The sequence below is a fragment of the Pundamilia nyererei genome, unplaced genomic scaffold (assembly GCF_000239375.1).
Source record: "Pundamilia nyererei isolate P.nyererei 1_Seehausen unplaced genomic scaffold, PunNye1.0 scaffold00016, whole genome shotgun sequence".
Taxonomy (NCBI): domain Eukaryota; kingdom Metazoa; phylum Chordata; class Actinopteri; order Cichliformes; family Cichlidae; genus Pundamilia; species Pundamilia nyererei.
The window spans coordinates 4136698-4153982 of NW_005187417.1; the positions used below are offsets into that span (position 1 = coordinate 4136698).

The 17285-nt window shown below is 41.8% G+C and overlaps 1 protein-coding gene across 10 annotated transcripts in view; it reads right to left on the minus strand.

Annotated features, from left to right (window-relative positions):
- Positions 1-5093: 5093 nt before the first annotated feature.
- The window catches only part of grin1a (glutamate receptor, ionotropic, N-methyl D-aspartate 1a), a 37367-nt gene continuing 25175 nt past the window's right edge, over positions 5094-17285 (minus strand). For 5 of the 10 annotated variants that reach the window (XM_013908914.1, XM_005725595.2, XM_013908912.1 and 2 more), the window contains 7 exons: positions 17104-17261; positions 16390-16551; positions 15955-16064; positions 15442-15587; positions 10982-11008; positions 10112-10222; positions 5094-6819 (listed from right to left, as the gene is read on the minus strand). In XM_013908914.1, the coding sequence (XP_013764368.1) occupies positions 6751-6819; positions 10112-10222; positions 10982-11008; positions 15442-15587; positions 15955-16064; positions 16390-16551; positions 17104-17261 (783 nt within the window). In that variant the 3' untranslated portion in view covers positions 5094-6750. Of the gene's footprint in view, positions 6820-10111; positions 10395-10981; positions 11009-15109; positions 15161-15441; positions 15588-15954; positions 16065-16389; positions 16552-17103; positions 17262-17285 lie in introns of those variants that run through there. The other 5 variants (XM_013908915.1, XM_005725600.2, XM_005725598.2 and 2 more) reach the window with 3 other exon arrangements.

Sequence of the window (17285 nt, forward strand, 5' to 3'; positions counted from 1 at the left end):
GCAGCCGACGTCTCTGTAGCTGATTTCTTCTGCACAGGGTGTAAATGGGACGTCACCAGATCTACCATTAGTATTAGCTGGTAACACTGCAAACTCTGCCCTTTTATTCAAATGTGGTAGTTCTTCTTTTCTTCTTTTATATATTTTTAAACATCACAGTAGCTACATCCATCTTTTATATACAGTCTATGGCTTAAATCAGCATTGTTTAGAAAAACATCACATACTGGAGGATACAAAGGTTAAAGGTGTTATGGACGAGTGATCTTACACATTAGTAGAAATACCCTGATCTCATGAAATGTTTTGCCCTTTAATATCAGCAAAAAAACAAGTGGAAATAATAACTTTGATGATGGCAAAGTTCCATTTAGTTTCCAAATAAGCAATTCACCCTGGAGAGGATTTTAGACTTTTCAAAATCCTTTATAGTTCCCATGATATATCTGTTGTCAAAGCTTACCTGGGTCATTTCCAACATTTCCTTATTTCACAACTCCAGGTTGTGGCATAGGTTGTACGACAAAACTTTATTAACCTCTGGGCCTAAGCATAAATAATCCAGATGGCGTGACTTTCCAGACATCTCCTTCTGGAGCCAGTTCCTTTCACACACATGACAGCAGGCCATAGCATGTTTTGTGCGTATAAGTCATTTCTTTCCAATTTTCTGGAAACTTAGGCTTGTTTTTGCATGCCCTGTTGTCTATTTGCTTGAATCCTGTTACATACCTTAAGAGTTTTTGTCTCCCATAAACTAAAAGGTTATTGCTGTTCATCTAAACCTTGTGTCACAGGCCTTTTTCACAGCAGTCAGTATAATTTGCTGCAGTCGAAAAAGCACTAGTGTCGCCAATAATGACAACAATGGGTCTGTTCTATTCAGATGTCTCAGTAAAGCAGGGCAGTGTGACAGTGAGCCAGCACGAACAGCATCTGGAAGTCAGCTATCATTATTATTATGTATAACAAAATAATTACTACTTTAAGTACACTGAACAAAAATATAAACGCAACACTTTTGTTTTTGCTCCCATTTTTCATGAGCTGAACTTAAAGATCTGAAACATTTTCTACAAACACAAAGGACCCATTACTATCAAATACTGTTCACAAATCTGTCTAAATCTGTGTTAGTGAGAACTTCAGGTTTGCCGAGATAATCCATCCTACCTCACAGGTGTGGCATGTCGAGGTGCTGATTAGACAGCATGAACATTGCATAGGTGTGCCTTAGACTGTCCACAATAAAAGGCCACTCTGAAATATGCAGTTTGATCACACAGCACAATGCCACAGATGTCACAGCTTTTGAGGGAGCATGCAATTGACATGCTGACTGCAGGAATGTCTACCAGAACAGTTGCCTATGAAATGAATGTTCGTTTCTCTGCCATAAGCCATCTTCAAAGGCGTTTAAGAGAATTTGGCTGTACATCCAACCAGCCTCACAATTGCAGACCACATGTAACCACACCAGCCCAGGACCTCCACATCCAGCATGTTCACCTCCAGGATGGTCGAAGACCAGCCACCCGGACAGCTGCAGCAACAATCGGTTTGCAAAAAAGAATTTCTGCAAAAACTGTCAGAAACCGTGTCAGGGAAGCTCATCTGCATGCTCATGGTCCTCATCAGGGTCTAGACCTGACTGCAGTTCATCACTTTAACCAACTTGAGTGGACAAATGCTCACATTCAATGGCATCTGGACGTTGGAGAGGTGTTCTGTTGACAGATGTTTTTACTGTTCAGGGCAGATGGCAGACAGCTTGTGTTGCGTCATGTGGATGAGCAGTTTGCTGACGTCAATGTTGTGGACTGAGTGGCCCATGGTGGCAGTGGGGTTATGGACAATGAACACGAGTGCATTTTATTGTTGGCATTTTGAATGCACAGAGATACCGTGTTGAGATCCTGAGGACCATGGTTGCGCGTTTTATTCATGACCATAACCTCCTGTTACAGCATGATAATACACGGCCCCATATTGCAAGGATCTGTACACAATTCCTTGGAAGCTGAAAACATCCCAGTTCTTGCATGGCCAGCATACTCACCAGACATGTCACCCATTGAGCATGTTTGGGACGCTCGGCTCGGCGTATATGACAGCGTGTTCCACTTCCTGCCAATATTCAGCAACTTTGCACAAGTATTGAAGAGGAGTGGACCAACATTCCACTGCCCACAATCAACAACCTGATCAACTCTATGCCCATTGCACACCATTTGCATCACACAGTGCAACACATCTATGTGTTGCACTGTGTGAGGCAAATGGTGGCCACACCAGATACTGACTGGTTTTGCGGCATCTGTAGCATTGTGCTGTGTGATCAAACTGCATATTTCAGAGTGGCCTTTTATTGTGGACAGTCTAAGGCACACCTGTGCAATGTTCATGCTGTCTAATCAGCACCTCGACATGCCACACTTGTGAGGTAGGATGGATTATCTCGGCAAACCTGAAGTTCTCACTAACACAGATTTGTGAACAGTATTTGATAGTAATGGGCCCTTTGTGTTTGTAGAAAATGTTTCAGATCTTTAAGTTCAGCTCATAAAAAATGGGAGCAAAAACAAAAGTGTTGCGTTTATATTTTTGTTCAGTGTAGATATATTCATTCCTCCTTCCATCCATCCAAACACTTAGTTTTGGGGCTATACAGGCTCTTTTAGATGTTTCTTTTTGGTAAAGTCTAATCTGCCTTCCTGTTCTTTAATGTAACTGTTGGGTTTCACCTTATTATAAATGCTTTGTATTCACATGAGGCATCTTTTGCTTGTAGCCCTTGACAAAAAAACTCCTACCTCCTTGAGTGTGTTCTTGACTTGGTTGATGTTTTGATGGTGTTTTTCTTAACCATCAGAAAAAATCGGTCATCATGCACTTAGGTTGTCTTCTGTGGTCGTTCAGGCCCCTCAGTGTTGCTGACGTGGCCAGTGTATCCAAAGTTTTTAAGAGTATATTAGATTGTTGATTTGGCAGATCTTAAAGGTTTTGGTCTGTCTTACAAGGCTATTTTGCTTTTTCAGCCTCACTTCCACTGACATTAATTTGGACCTTATATTTAAAATTACGCTGAAAAAGTATAAGATACAATTTCAACACTTTGTATGTATGTGTGAAATAATTGACTTACATACCTTTATAAAACTGCATGACTGCACTGCATATTAAAAGCAAACCTGCAAATGTCCTGAGCACAAATCCCAAAACATATTGTGTACATACAGTGGTCTCATCTCAGGACTTGAAATCTGCTTGTTGGTTGATGGCTGAGCATTATAACGACTCTGACAGACTGTCTGCTGTGATTAGGACAGAAAGTCAGTGCACCAAGACAAATATCTCACCTCCTGCTTCTGCAACATTTGCATTAATTAATAGTGACAGCTGAGATATGACCAAAGATGACGCTCATAATTAAATTTCAGATTACACTTAATGTGATTTTGATGTTAGCGCTATGCTTCATCCAAGAAAACAGTGGTATAATTACAGCTGCTGAAATGTCAAATTATTAACCCTTACATTAGGAAAGCTGCTGTGAAATACAAGTTTAAATCAGCTATTTTATATGAGTAACTCTACTGAGAGTTTTTGAGGAAAAACTAAAAGCTGGTTTCATAACCCTTGTGGATATTTAACAAATTTAACAAATTTCCCACGTGTGGGACTAATAAAGGTTATCTTATCTTATTAACCAAAATAACTAAATATGTCAACTAACAGATGCAACTAAAACAAGTTGGCTAGCAGACTCCTTCTGAACTAATCGATAATGTTACTAATCATGCTAATATACTCACAGCAATACTGCTGTCATGTTGAGATTCATGTTACAATGCAGAAATGTACTATGGTTAATATCTACAAAGATTTTATGGCTGTTTTTTGAGATATTTCAGTTGGGACCAAACTGAGAAGCAGCTGAGGAGAACATGTAAAAAGTACTTCAGACACACCTTTGCTTTGCATTATACTTTTATAACAATGAGTAAAAGCAGCAGACAACTATACAGTCTAAATGTAGACAACAGAAACAAAGCTATGGGGATTCACAAACTTTAACCTATATCACTAGACTTGGCTAGTTGGACAGATGGCCTCAGGTTTGACTCTAGATCACTTTGGTATACAGAGGAGTTATTAGCTTCTTGCAGTCATGTGCAAGAAGCTCAGATGGGTGTGTATGAAAAAGAAGCCCAAATCATCACCCCTCCACCACCGTGCTTGGCATTTAATATGAAGTGTGTGTGCTGATATGCTGTGTTTTGTTTACTGCAAATGTGGTTCTGTGCATTATGGCCAAACATTTCTACTGTAGTCTCATCTGTCTGAAGGACATAGTTCCAGGAATCTTGTGGATAGTTCAGATGGAACTGTGTGAACCTGGGTTATGCTACCATTTTCTTAAATTTGTTTAGTCTTTTTTCTACCTTTGCACTTGTGAATGTTAATATTTATCATACTAAATGAGACCTGTAGAGTCTGAGATGTAGCTCTTGGATGTTTTGCTGTTTCTCTGAGCATCGCACGGTCAGACCTTGAAGTGAATTTGTTGGGAGGCCCACTCCTGAGAAGACTGTAGTATTGTGTTTACACACCTGGATGCTTAAAACCATCAAATTGCCAAAACATCTGCGTTTATACAACTGCCAAATTTTTCTGACAATCAGTTAATCAAGTGAATTTGATTAGCAGCATATGTCTCCTACTTTCACTCTTAATTTCTATGGCTGCAGTAATGATACACTAAGTTTTTCACAGACCTGCATAGAGTGGCTGTAGCCCTATTTGTACTTTTTTTGCTTGCCTTGATTATATGACATTGTGTAGATGTCATCAATTAACTGAAATAATTACTTGACATTGACGAGAGAAATAGTTGTTAGTTGGAGCCCTATATTTAGCATATTAAAGCAAAGGATTCATTAGACATGACAATGTAAGTGTATTTTATTTACAGGTGTATAAACAACATGATTCAATGCAAGATCGTCACTGGAAAAGGTAAGAAAAACAAGTGAATCTTCCCTTAATGTGTGTGTGTGTGTGTGTGTGTGTGTGTGTGTATGCATGTGTATATGTGTGTGTTGATGCATGCCTGTGTATCACACCTGTTCTGTGTTTGTGTAACTATAGTATAAGACATTCCCAGCTGCAGTCATTGTACGAGCTCATGAACCTCATCTACACAGAGCCAGACTCTATTTACATTTCATTCAACTTTAAGTGCTCCTCACGGCTCAGCTAACTGTACATGGCAACACACGCATCCAAACTAAAGCATTAATAATAACACATAAGCATGCACAGGCCTGAATGAGATCAGAAGCAACCTCTTTGCTCAAATTAAAATCATTTAATCCTATAAAGACTTTGTAGATCCTGCTCTGTTTATTCTCAATAAAGCAAATTAAAAAGGAAACCGGTAAGATACTTTACAGTATGACTGTCGTTCTGTTTTGGGAATCGGTGTTTTGTTTAAATACAGTTTGGGGAGACTCCTCATCATAAAGTGCTATGCAGTGCCATACACCAGAAAGAATGTTACAGTTTTCTTCAGAGCAGTGGTTTCTCATCTCCAGCAATTGGGAAACGGCCTGTTTTTGCATCTAACCAAACCTGCACATGTGCTTGCAAGCTGAGCGAAGCTTTCAAATTCACTCGGCTTCCTTCGTGTAAAAGTTCTCCGGCGCTGCACAGGGGAGGAGGTTTTGCATGAAAGACCGAGTGCTGGTTGGGTGAAAAACCTGGCCCTTTGATGCAACCCCTTGGAGACTGGAAATGAGAAAGACTGCAGTGGCGGCGGCAGGAGAGAGGAAGAGAGAGGGCGTCCCAAAACAGCAGCATGGCTCACAGCCAACTGTCTCAAATATGGCTGAATATGAAAGACACAACTAGTATTTAACTAATTAAGTAGGATGTGATTTCTTATATCACCTGCATATGTCGTGCTATAAATAGTAGTAAAGCTAAATACTTCAAACTTGAATTGTTGTTAAAAATAGAAACACATGCAAATTTTGAGGTTAGTGCAAAATAAAAGTGGGGAAAGGTTCAATTTGTTCATCTCCAGAAGCTGATGTATACCCTTGCCCAAGCACACCCATGCCTTCATCATCTTCTCTGGTTGACATGGTTAGCCAACTGCCTTCTGTAGTGCCATTATTAGTGTGGATAAAAACACAGGTATATCCTATTAAAAAATACTTGACCTCCATCGGAGCTTACAGACCATTTTGTATTGCAGTATATGTTGTTAAGAAATATTAAATATTGAATATTGTGACTTCTAGGCCCTAAGTGGAAGTGAAATGTCCAGTACAATACTCGCAGCCAAACTGGTTCATCCATAAACTTAGCCGAACTAACCTGGCTTGCTAAAAGCTATAGAGCTGCTTGGGAAATTGGAAAACATCAAACATTAAGTAAATGTGTGCAATTAAAGGGACAAAACAACATTAAATAAGTTAGGTAATAATATACAGAAGGAAAAGATTGTATATGTCGGATGGGTTCTTCTGTGCATGCTCAGGGACCCTACGAACATTAAAGTCATTTCGTCTTTAAAAAAAAAAGATAAAAGAAAAAGAAAGGTGCAAGTTGAGTGTTTTCAGCCAGTTCCTCAGCAAGCAGTTTCCTCAAAAGCTCCGCTGGCAGGCGGTGAAATAAAAGCTTCGGTTTTGGCTTCCTCTCCTCCTCTCCTTGGGGAGTGAACCTCATTGTCGCCCTCTCCGTTTACACCACTGTGCTGACAGACGGGTCAGACAAGTTGAGTTGGCCCGTGACGTCAGTGGGTGGGTACTGCTGCAGAGGTGAAGAAAAACAGGGCGGAGGAAGAGAGACACATAACAGGGTGTCATTTCTTGACAAAATTTATTGTCCCTTTTGTTGCCGATGTTGTTGTTGTCCTAGCATTGTCTAAATATTAATTTTAATTTAGGGAACAACTGTGTTCTGCAGAAGCTGGATGTTGCTCTAACCCCTCTCAGGCAGACTTTAATTTTGTGTCATTTTCTTTAAAGTCTGAATTTTTGTAGAACAGTTTGTGCCTGGGGTGGGCTAGTTTTGGAGCTGACGTAAGATCCCGAGAGTCTTGACAACAGCAGTCATTTATTTTTTTATTTTATTTTTTGCCTCAGCAACATGACTGGGTGATAACTTCCTGCCACGGATAAAATGGGCAGCTCATTTATCACCCCCACAGTCATCTGTGTGCATGCAGACAGGCAGCTTCTCTATATTTAGCTCAAGAGGAGAACATGAATTTTGGGCTGATTGCACAAGTGCTGCTGTGTCCGACTCTTACGTCCAATCCCTGCATCACTGTGCTTCTTTAAGAGCAGAATATGTTGAATTATAGGCTTCTACAATGCTGAGAGGGGAGGCAAGATCCCATATCCATGCATGTGCTTCGTTTGAGTGGTTTTTTTAGTGCTTTTGGCAGCAGTAAGCCATTTTTAAAAATGTTATCTTTTACATAGAAACACAGAAATTTTACATTACAGAATCCGCTTTATACATCATAAATCGAGTTTGCAGAACATGTTGTTTTTGTAGAATTGCTTCATGTTTTGAAACACAGTGAGATTGGGTGGAGTAACTGCATTATGTCCTTTATAATTCAGCTAATTTCCAACATGCCAATCAAAATTCTGACTCACAGTGCTGTGTTGCAAAGCATGCAGGAAAGCATCTTTTCTTTTTACATTAAGCACATTACTACTGCACATTAATGACATTCAGAACCAAAACAGGGAAGATGTACCCGTCTCATTTGTCACTTTTTTTGATTTAAGCACCTCTCGTTTTAAGCCGATAGAGCCGATACATTCAAGCATGTGAGTTTCAGAAGTTGGTATGATGCAACTAACATGCTGACAGATGTGGGGGCATCCAGACTGAATGGGAAAATTGTTGCTTTTTATTTTAAGGTAAAAAATAGGAGTCAGAGTGGATGTCCCTCATCTCCTTGACCCGCAAGTTGCATCATCACATAGCTTACAGCCCCCATTTGGGTCTCCACATGTCTTGTACCTTGAGGGCCTGCTAACAGCGCACCCTACTGGGGTCAAGTGGACCAGCAAAAGAGAAACACTTCACTGACATCACAACCACAGTTAAAAGCTACTTATTCAGCACAACTAAGATGACGTTTTTTTGTTGGGGTTTTTTGTCATATATGGAACAGCTACAAAGAGTATTACTACTTCTACGGTTACTACATCTATGACAGTTAAAGTAATTAGCATGCTTGTAGAGGGAGAGAGGAGCAGTGTGGCATGTGGGTGAGGGACACTGACACTCAAGTCCATTGATATCCATTAATAGAAAAGAAGAACATTTATATAAAATCAAAAATAATGGTCAAAGACTGAAGATGGTAGGTCTTTCAGTTGGAGCATCTTTTGTAATTACACTAAATCCTGTTTCATTTTACACTTTGAGACATTTTCTTCCCCCAATAGGGCTCCCAAACCAGCATCCGAAACCTCATACAGACAAAGTGGCAGTGGCGATCCCGCTCTTCTTCTCATAACATGAAAGAAATTCTATTGGAAAAACGCCGGGGAAGAGTAAAGGTGCTTGGCTTCATTGCTGAAACATCCGTTAAAAAAACAAAACAAAAAAAAAAAAACAACAACAGATAGTTAACAGAAGAGAAAGAAAGGAGAAACAGAAAATCAAATCATGACTTTTTTTAAATGTTGCAAGCTGTTATCTTTGCTGCCATAGGCTACATTTCTCCAGAGAAACACATTCAAAGCATAGTGTTAGTGCAAAAGGCTATGAAGGCTATCTCCACAAATTATTGCCATTCTTTTATAAAGCCCAGATTTGGTTAACAACCAGCTATGCCTGGCAGATCAGCTGGGCACAAATGACCGTGAGTCACCGGTTTGTCAGCGCGATCCAAGCTTGTGTAGTGCAATCTCCAAACTGCAAAGAGCAGGGCCTTTCAACCGAACTGTGAAGGAATGCAGAAAACCTGACACTCTCATTGTGCTGCAGCAAAGGAGTGATATAAAAAGAATTGGGGGGGGGGGGCAGTAGCTTGTATTTATTCTTGCATCACAACACAGTGAGAGTCTAAGGCTTCACAGAGTTTTTAGCACAATAAAAACAATATGTAAAACTTAAAGTCGACTGTCTTCATGACCTGAAAATATACCCTGCAAAAGGCATGCACAGTTCGGACCACAAGGACACTGGAAATAAAACAAGAATTATGACAAACAAAATATGATAATGCAAAAAAGTAAATTGATTAATAGAAATCCATGAGTGGAATCCTGAAATAGACACACCGAAAAATATGACAACACATTCGTTTTCTTCTCGGGAGGGCTGGACGTCACCTTAAATTTTAAAAAAGGGTTTTGGGAATAAAAAAATGACAGAACACCAGCGCATGCTTTTCAAACCATAAGCAAACCAACAGCGGCTGAAACCCAAACAGAGGAAGTGCAGGATTGGTGCAAAGAAACAATGAATATACGAAGGATCAGGCAGTCAAAACGACAGGACATGAACAGAAACGTATAAACAGACACGCTCGCATACGGTACACTCACGCACACACGTACCACAGTGCCACCACCACCATCACCACCAAATACGGACAGAATCCACGTCCAAACCAGAGGCAGGGAGGAAGAGCAGCCCAAGACAAAACACCACTGGCAGACTGCTTGCTTTTGTCGCGCCCCTTCCTCCAGAAGACACTAATCCCATTAAATCCTTCCCCCCTTTTCCCCCAAATCCTGGACACTTGGGACGCTCCCTTTCCAAATTCAGAGCCCAGCTCCTGGCCTGGCCTGACCTGAGATCCTGCACTGATGCCCTCTATGCTGTAGAGGAACCATAAGAGCTAAATGGTAATGGTTGATCGATGGTGAAGGGACAGACACGTGGCAGAGGCCAGCGGAGCCGTGTGGAAATGAGTGAGTGGAACATGGGACTCTTTTGAGGTCAGATATGGGGATGGGGGCAGAGAGGACAGCGAAAGACAAAGAGATGGAAGCAGAGACAGAGGAGGAGAAGAGGAAAGAGAGGAAAGAATAAACAAGGGAAGGTGTCGCTTCTTCCGTCTCCTTACCGTGTCTTTGGAGGACCTACGTCTCTTGATGCTGGAGGCCAGGGTGGTACTGATGGACCTAAAAGAGGCTTTCTTTTTGGGGTCGGGCTCTGCTCTACCACTTTTCCTATCCTAAAATAAATATATGTAGAAACATTATTCATGTCCTATGGCTGGGGTGATAACCGTGGTTTCAGTCTCACCCGTTTTCTCTCTACCCACCACCACCAAAACCACTGCCACCCCAATAGATTACCTTATGTTTTTAATAGACTAATTACTGGGAGGGTCCTTGTGAAAAACACTACACCATTTGGAAATGTAAAAGAGGGAGAAAGAAGGGGATAAAGCTTGTTAGATGTGAGAGTGAACAAAGTCTGTTCAGTCTGATATGAGGGCATTTGTCTACATTTTATGCAACATAATCACACTTGGACTGCACAAGATGGCACAGTAGTCCTCTAGAAACACACTCAGTTGGCCCTAGAAATGCACTGGAATGAGTGATGACTAGTAAAGATGTCAGTGGGTGTGATACCTAGGTTTTAAACCATCTAAAATAGTCTACCCGTACACTCGCTATTGTGTGAGTGCACACACACTTTAAAGCTGCCACTTCTTTATCTCAGCACATGCTCACTCTTCAATCTACTCTTACTCAGTAACACACAGGTAACATCTTCAAATGCGTACCTGTCAAAATAAAATAAAAACATAAAGAAAAAGAAGCACTTTTAACCGTATTCTTACAACATGGTGAGCCAATTTGGTGCCCTCGCTCCCTCATACCATCAGAGTGCCCCACAGCTATTCTCAGCACAATTACTGGATGTCTGTGTGCAACAATAAAAAAAGAACTCATATTAAGAACTCATATTAAGGTATTCTTACATCCTGAGTCTCTACAGAGGAAGAGGGCTGCATAGGGGGAGAAAAGAAAAATAAAATAAATGTCCATCCACTTGGATTGTTATTACTTTAAAGAATATCCTTAAGCAAAAGCCAAGGGAACCAAAAATGGCAGATAAAAAAATCCCAAAACTAGCAAAGCAAACATTCACATCCAAAGCCAGGCAGGTATAAAAAGTTAAAAATAATAATAATAATAAAAAAGCTACAGTATTGGATGCATAGAAGGAAAACAACAGCGACATAAGTCAGTAATTAAAGCCCATTTAACGTCATTATACCTTTAAGGGGTATAATGGAAATTCACCCCACACACCAGGGAATGGGATGAGATGGAGAGCATAAAGGTAAAAATAAGAAGGAATGGTTGTCTACTAGAGCAACGAAAAAGCCTGTTTTCTACTGAAATTAAAGTGCAAAAACAAAAGTCAGTGTTTAAATGATAAATTCATAATTAACTGAGCAAATGAAAGCTAAAAGATGCTACTTCTAATAAAAAAAAAGAGTATAGTATAAGTGGAGGATGAAAGATTAGTAGCAGCAAGGGAGGCCCTTGGGGTGGGCGGGGCAGTGTGGTGTGAATTTCAACATGCCAAATCGTTTTATGGATGGAGGGAAGGAATAAAAGGGGGAACATAGATTAAGTAACACAAAACAAATAGCACGACAAATCAATCCTGGCCAGCACTGGCCCCGCAGTTCATCCTTTTTCATCAGGTCACATGACTAGGCTCTTTCAGGGCACATTTGTTCCACCATCACCCCGCCAACCAGCACTCTCTCAACCCCCTGATGACATAATATCAGGTGGCGAGCAGGTATTATCTCATGTGCAGGATAGATGAAAGCTGGCAGAGGAGTGATTGGTGCACGGCACCGTTCGATTTTAGTGCAAAAAATATCTTTTTCCTGTTGGAAGATGACATCTCGTGTTAGTAAATGGTTAAAGTCAGCGTGCGTATTGGTCTTGGTTCAGAAAAATCAATGCCCAAGTGACGTCAGGTGTTCGTTTAATCTTTACTTTCCCCTTTTCTTACACATGTTAGACTGCAGGAGTGAAGCCCGGCCATCCAGAGCCCTGATGAGGCGCTGCGTGTGCACAGTTCCGGCCATGCAGGGCATGCTGGACCATCAGATGAAGAGCGGCATGGGACTTGCACCGTGTACATCGGCTGCGTGTTTCCCGTTGGAAACAGATGTGAGCTGTCATAGTCCAGCATCATTATACAACATCACTGTTATCGTCACGCAGCAGACTTTCCGACGCTTTGTTTTCATCCCAAACTATCATCAGGTTCAATCTGGTTCAGACAGTGCACTTCTAAGTAACATCTGTTTGAAAAGACAGATGTAGAAGCCACATGTGTAGTCTCTTAGTAATGGAACACAATGTAACTTTTTTATAATATAAATGTTCACATTGTAGCTACATTGTCCACCTCTAAAAAAGAGAACAGAGAGAGTGGATCAGCAGCAGCCTTTCACTAACCCTAACCCTGCCCCAGTCCTAATGTAACTGACAGCTTTTATTAAAGATGAAGATGAGTTATTACTTACACACCCTACATAAATTATAGCAATCATTGCACTCGAGTGGTCGCACCCTTAGGTGATTTATTCACAGTCAGCTATGGTAAAGTGACAGATAGATGACTGTGTAACACGTATACTTATTAATTGTGTTTGCTATTTAGGTTATTTCTTTATCGGTTTGGCTTAATTCTTTTCCCCTCCAACCAACATACTTTGAAAGGCACAACTACTTTTACTTTAAAGTCATACTGGTTCTGTTTATACTAAGATTTTCTTTCTATAAATTGAATAATGGAATAAGCGGACACTTCGGCCCATTACTATATATCATGCCTTTATTTAAAAGGGACAGTTAACCTGTTAGCAGTCGGACGTACCGCCCACGGTACATTGGATGGTTTAGGGGACTAATTGTAAATTTGTAGGACTGCTAAGGGGTTAAGCCTTAATATCATTTAGGCACCATCGGCAACCAAATAAAAAGCTCTCACACACAAAAATGCATGTGCATTAGCTAAATTAGGTAAAAGTAGGAAATGCCCCAGTAAACTAGCATTTCTCATTATAGAACTCAAAAAACTAAAAAAAAATTTTACTCCAAAGACCCTTTACTCACTCATCATGTATGTTGCTACAGCTTTTAAAGTTTTACAATCCTGGGCAACCTACACACATGCACTTTTCTTTCTTAGTAAAAGTCTGCAAAACCAATGCCATGGTGGCGTGACAACTAATGAACTTCTTGTTTGAGAGCTTTTAGCTTTTAAAAATAACTGGGTGCAGAGATAATGCAAAGGTGGCAACTAGTGAGGATTTTACTTTGTGAACAGATTTACTCAGAAGTGCACTTTCTCTGAAGTTAAACCTCTGTTTGAAGGCATTTGGGTGCACAGTCCTGCACATTGCTTTGCATAATACAACCTGAGGCATTTAAAAGCACATAATAACAAAAAACACACATGGAAGCAGTCGAAACGATGCCAGTAATGGGTATCGAGGTTTTAGTGATTGCTGTACTAGAGAAGGAAGAGGCCACATAAACTGTGATCTTAGATTGAGTTTGTACCCTGGAAAACCAAGCTGTCATTTTTAATTTCAGAAATTTAGATCACTGTGAGTAATCAAATCAGCGTACCTAAACAGTGTGAATAAGATCCTGAATAATTTTCATGCAAAGCAGATTTGATTAGCCTTACTTCATGGGTCCTCTCAGCGCTTCTTGCGTAAGGCGCCATTGTAATAGCTATAGTTAGAGCAATGTGTGTCTAGCAATTTTAGCTTTTGGGCCCAGAGTGATGGTGAATGAGCAAGATGAGCAAGCATGAGCCATCTTTGTTTAGTGATGCAGAGAAATTGGCATGATCATCACTGACATGGATATAAATTACATTAGTCTGCGGGCAGTTTAGTGTGTCCCTCTCCTTTCTCAGTGACGCCCCCCTGCATGCATTCATCTGCTGTATGCGCCTACATCTATATGTACATCTATATGAGGACACATACGACAGTTACATACAGCTATCAGTTTGATGGTAGACACTTTTAGAAGGACATTGATTTGCTGACAGGCACTTGTGATAATTATACTGTACCTTCCTCCAGCCCTGCTGTCTCATTTCACTTGGTTCAAGAGAGACACAGCAGACAAACTGCCACAGCCACATCACAGACTCAGGCTGTGATTGGCCATCAAATGTGGAAACCCTGTACCTTCAAAGCAGCACTGATTGCATCAGAGTGCAGGGGAAATCATGTTCTTCACTGGCTGAGCAAAGGAACTTATCGCTTGATTATAGCTCAGATGGTCAGTTCATTCAAAAAAAACAAAAATGTTCATAGTGGTATCTGGCCATGAAAATGACTTTAAACTGCAAAGAAGTTCCATTTATTGTTTTTTTAATCACGTGAATGTTTCTGAAAACCCCTGAAAATGAATCTAAGTTAGCTGCATAGTTAGATACCACTAGAGCAAGTATGAAAATAAGGACTTATAAAATTATATTTGAGTGAACTGAGCCTTTAGATTGATGCCTGTTCAGGCAATGTTGCACGAAGCCTTTGCCATGCGAGATTTTAAGTTCTTGCTTGGTGTCTGCATCATGAACACTGCGGTGGATAAGGAGACACACTGTGCGCTGCAGCATTGCACATTTCACTTATGCTGACAATTGTGGAACGGTCACTGCCGTATGATTGTGCCAGGGCATTGATTTTACTCTTTATGCTCTATTTGTCTTATCAGCTTTTGGCTGCTGTTAGTTTTGCTGCCAGAGAGAAGGAAATCAATGGGGTCGCGAGCAAAATGCATCAACCTTAGAGTATTCATTGTCAATAATGTTTTTTCAATGTTTCTGGCAGGGAATTTGTTTTTTCTGCTGGATTTCCATGTACAAATCATATGACCTTATGAAGAATATAGCGCCACAGCAGCAGCTTAGAACTACTGGTTCATGCCATGGACGTGGGTAGTGGAGAGTTTTCATTTGGAGATTTATTGTGTGAGAGAATCTCTAATTATCTTATTGTTACGCCAAGAGCGAGAGGTGACATGACGGTGGAAATGGCTCTACTACATACTAAAGAGGGAGTTCCAGCCACCGCTTGACTTCCAGAAGTCTCCTTACTATCCTGCAGGCACACACACAAGAGACACGGGTGCATTTGGCCTCAGGGAACTGTGTAAACCCACAGGGTGGCCACTCAGCATGCCTTACATTATATGTAGGCATCAGAGATCACTGTTTCTTGTATGGTGATCTGCTGGTTTGATCACTACTTAAAAAAAACCCAAAGTTCTCAGATGGGTTGAGAAACAGAAATCAACCCTCATTCGAGGGAGGTTTTTCTGGCTCTCTTCCACCCCAGTTTTGACCCTTCCACCTTCAGTGGATGCAGGGTATCAATCCTACCTGCAAGTTCTTCCTCCAGACATTGACGGCCGCAAAGGCCAGCTGCATCTGCTTCCTGCGGGCGTCTTTATGGCGCTTATAGGCAATTTCAATGAAGATGAGGAAGATCCCTGCTGCTATTCCTCCAGCCACCAGCATGAATACCCCTGTGAAGGAGGGACACATGAACAGAAACAGAGCAGACACAGGGATACGTGAGTTTCCTGTCTACATCTCCCCCGCTCCCACTAAGCATGAACGCATGGTCTGACTGTCATGCTCAGTGGTCGCCCTCCTTTCTCAACCAGCTCCTACTGACGACGACTGCTGCAAACTACACAATATTAATAGAGAACCACAACCGCACGAAATCACAGGACAAGATACTGTACGGCACACTACCCACAGAGCACCACGCTGACACTAAAACAACGATTTTGTAAAGGTATTGGACAAAAAAGGGCTACAGTACCTTACCACTGCAGTTTTTGTCCAATCACTTTTAACGCTTTCTCTACGCCATAAGGACCATACCTGCCATGTTTTCAAAGGTGAGTGTGGCTGGGGCATTGCTCCTTGAGTCACACTCCTGGTATCTCACCCAGGTTTTATCTAGGTCTTCCATGAAGCCGTTCTCATGAGAACTGCAGGGGGTTGGGGGTAGTGGGGAGAGAGGTAACAGAGTTAATGAATGCCGCAAATGACCGAATGTTTGAGCCGCTTACTCCCAGCTAGCAACACAGATGAAGCACAGACAGCTGTACAGACACGTGTACTGACAAACAGTGATACACTTGACAAGAGACAACCAGACAAACAGGGCAGGAAAGGGGAGATACAAAGATGTGACATAAGGCAATGTATTGGATGGCTATAAAGGGTCAATATGTGACCATGAAATCATATTGATAAGAAAAAAAAAAAAAAAAAAAAGGTCATACGAGTAATGCAGCTTCGGCTGGGACAGACCTGAGAATGGCCAGGGACACATTCTGTTTCCAGGGGCTGTCCTTGCGCATGCCTATGCCAAAGCCCGAACGGAAAAACAGCTCTCCCGTGGTCACCAGGTCGCACTTCTGCGAGGCTTCAAACTCCAGCACCGCAGAGTCCCAGATGAAAGCATGCAGCTTGCTGTGGGGGCAGGGGGAGGGAGGAGGAGGAGGAAGTGGGGAGGAAGGGGAAGGAGGGGAAGGAGGGGGTTACGGTGCAACAGTACAATGATTTACATACACATTTACGGCTCCCACCCTTCTCTCTCTCTCACACCACATCGTGTGTGTCAGTCAGCGTTTACCAGCAATCTCTACCGCTGCTTATGTCCCAAATGAAATCCAATGCCAGATGGGTGAGGGCGCGTCCCCCATTGGATTCCCCCAATCTCAAAGATGTTCGTCTGGGTACAACCTGAAAAAGGGGGCTCTTCGACTCAATGTTAGCTCAACCTCACACTGTTGTCAGTGCTGTTGACACGTCCACTCCTGCTGCTGTCCCTGGAAACCTGCCTTGGCTGGGCGATGGGCCTGAATCAGGGCGAATGTCGCAGTAAAGCCTACCACTTCCACCTGATCCGGAGGTCCATGTCCCTCCCCTAGAGTTAACTGGAATAGCCCTGGTCTACGTGCTTGATAGGTCGAACAGCCGGCCGACACGTATACTGGTCGGCCCGGCCTGGCCGAGACTCACTTGTCACGCACGGCCTGGATAGCCTCGGCGGCACTCTCATAGTTGTGCTTCTCCATGTGGCGGTACATGGTGCTAAGCTCCACCTGCCGCCGGAAGTAGATATCCACTGAGCTTTGTTTCACTGTGGCGTAGATGAACTTGTCTGATGGGTTTCTCAGCTGCATAAAGAGACAAGGAAAAGC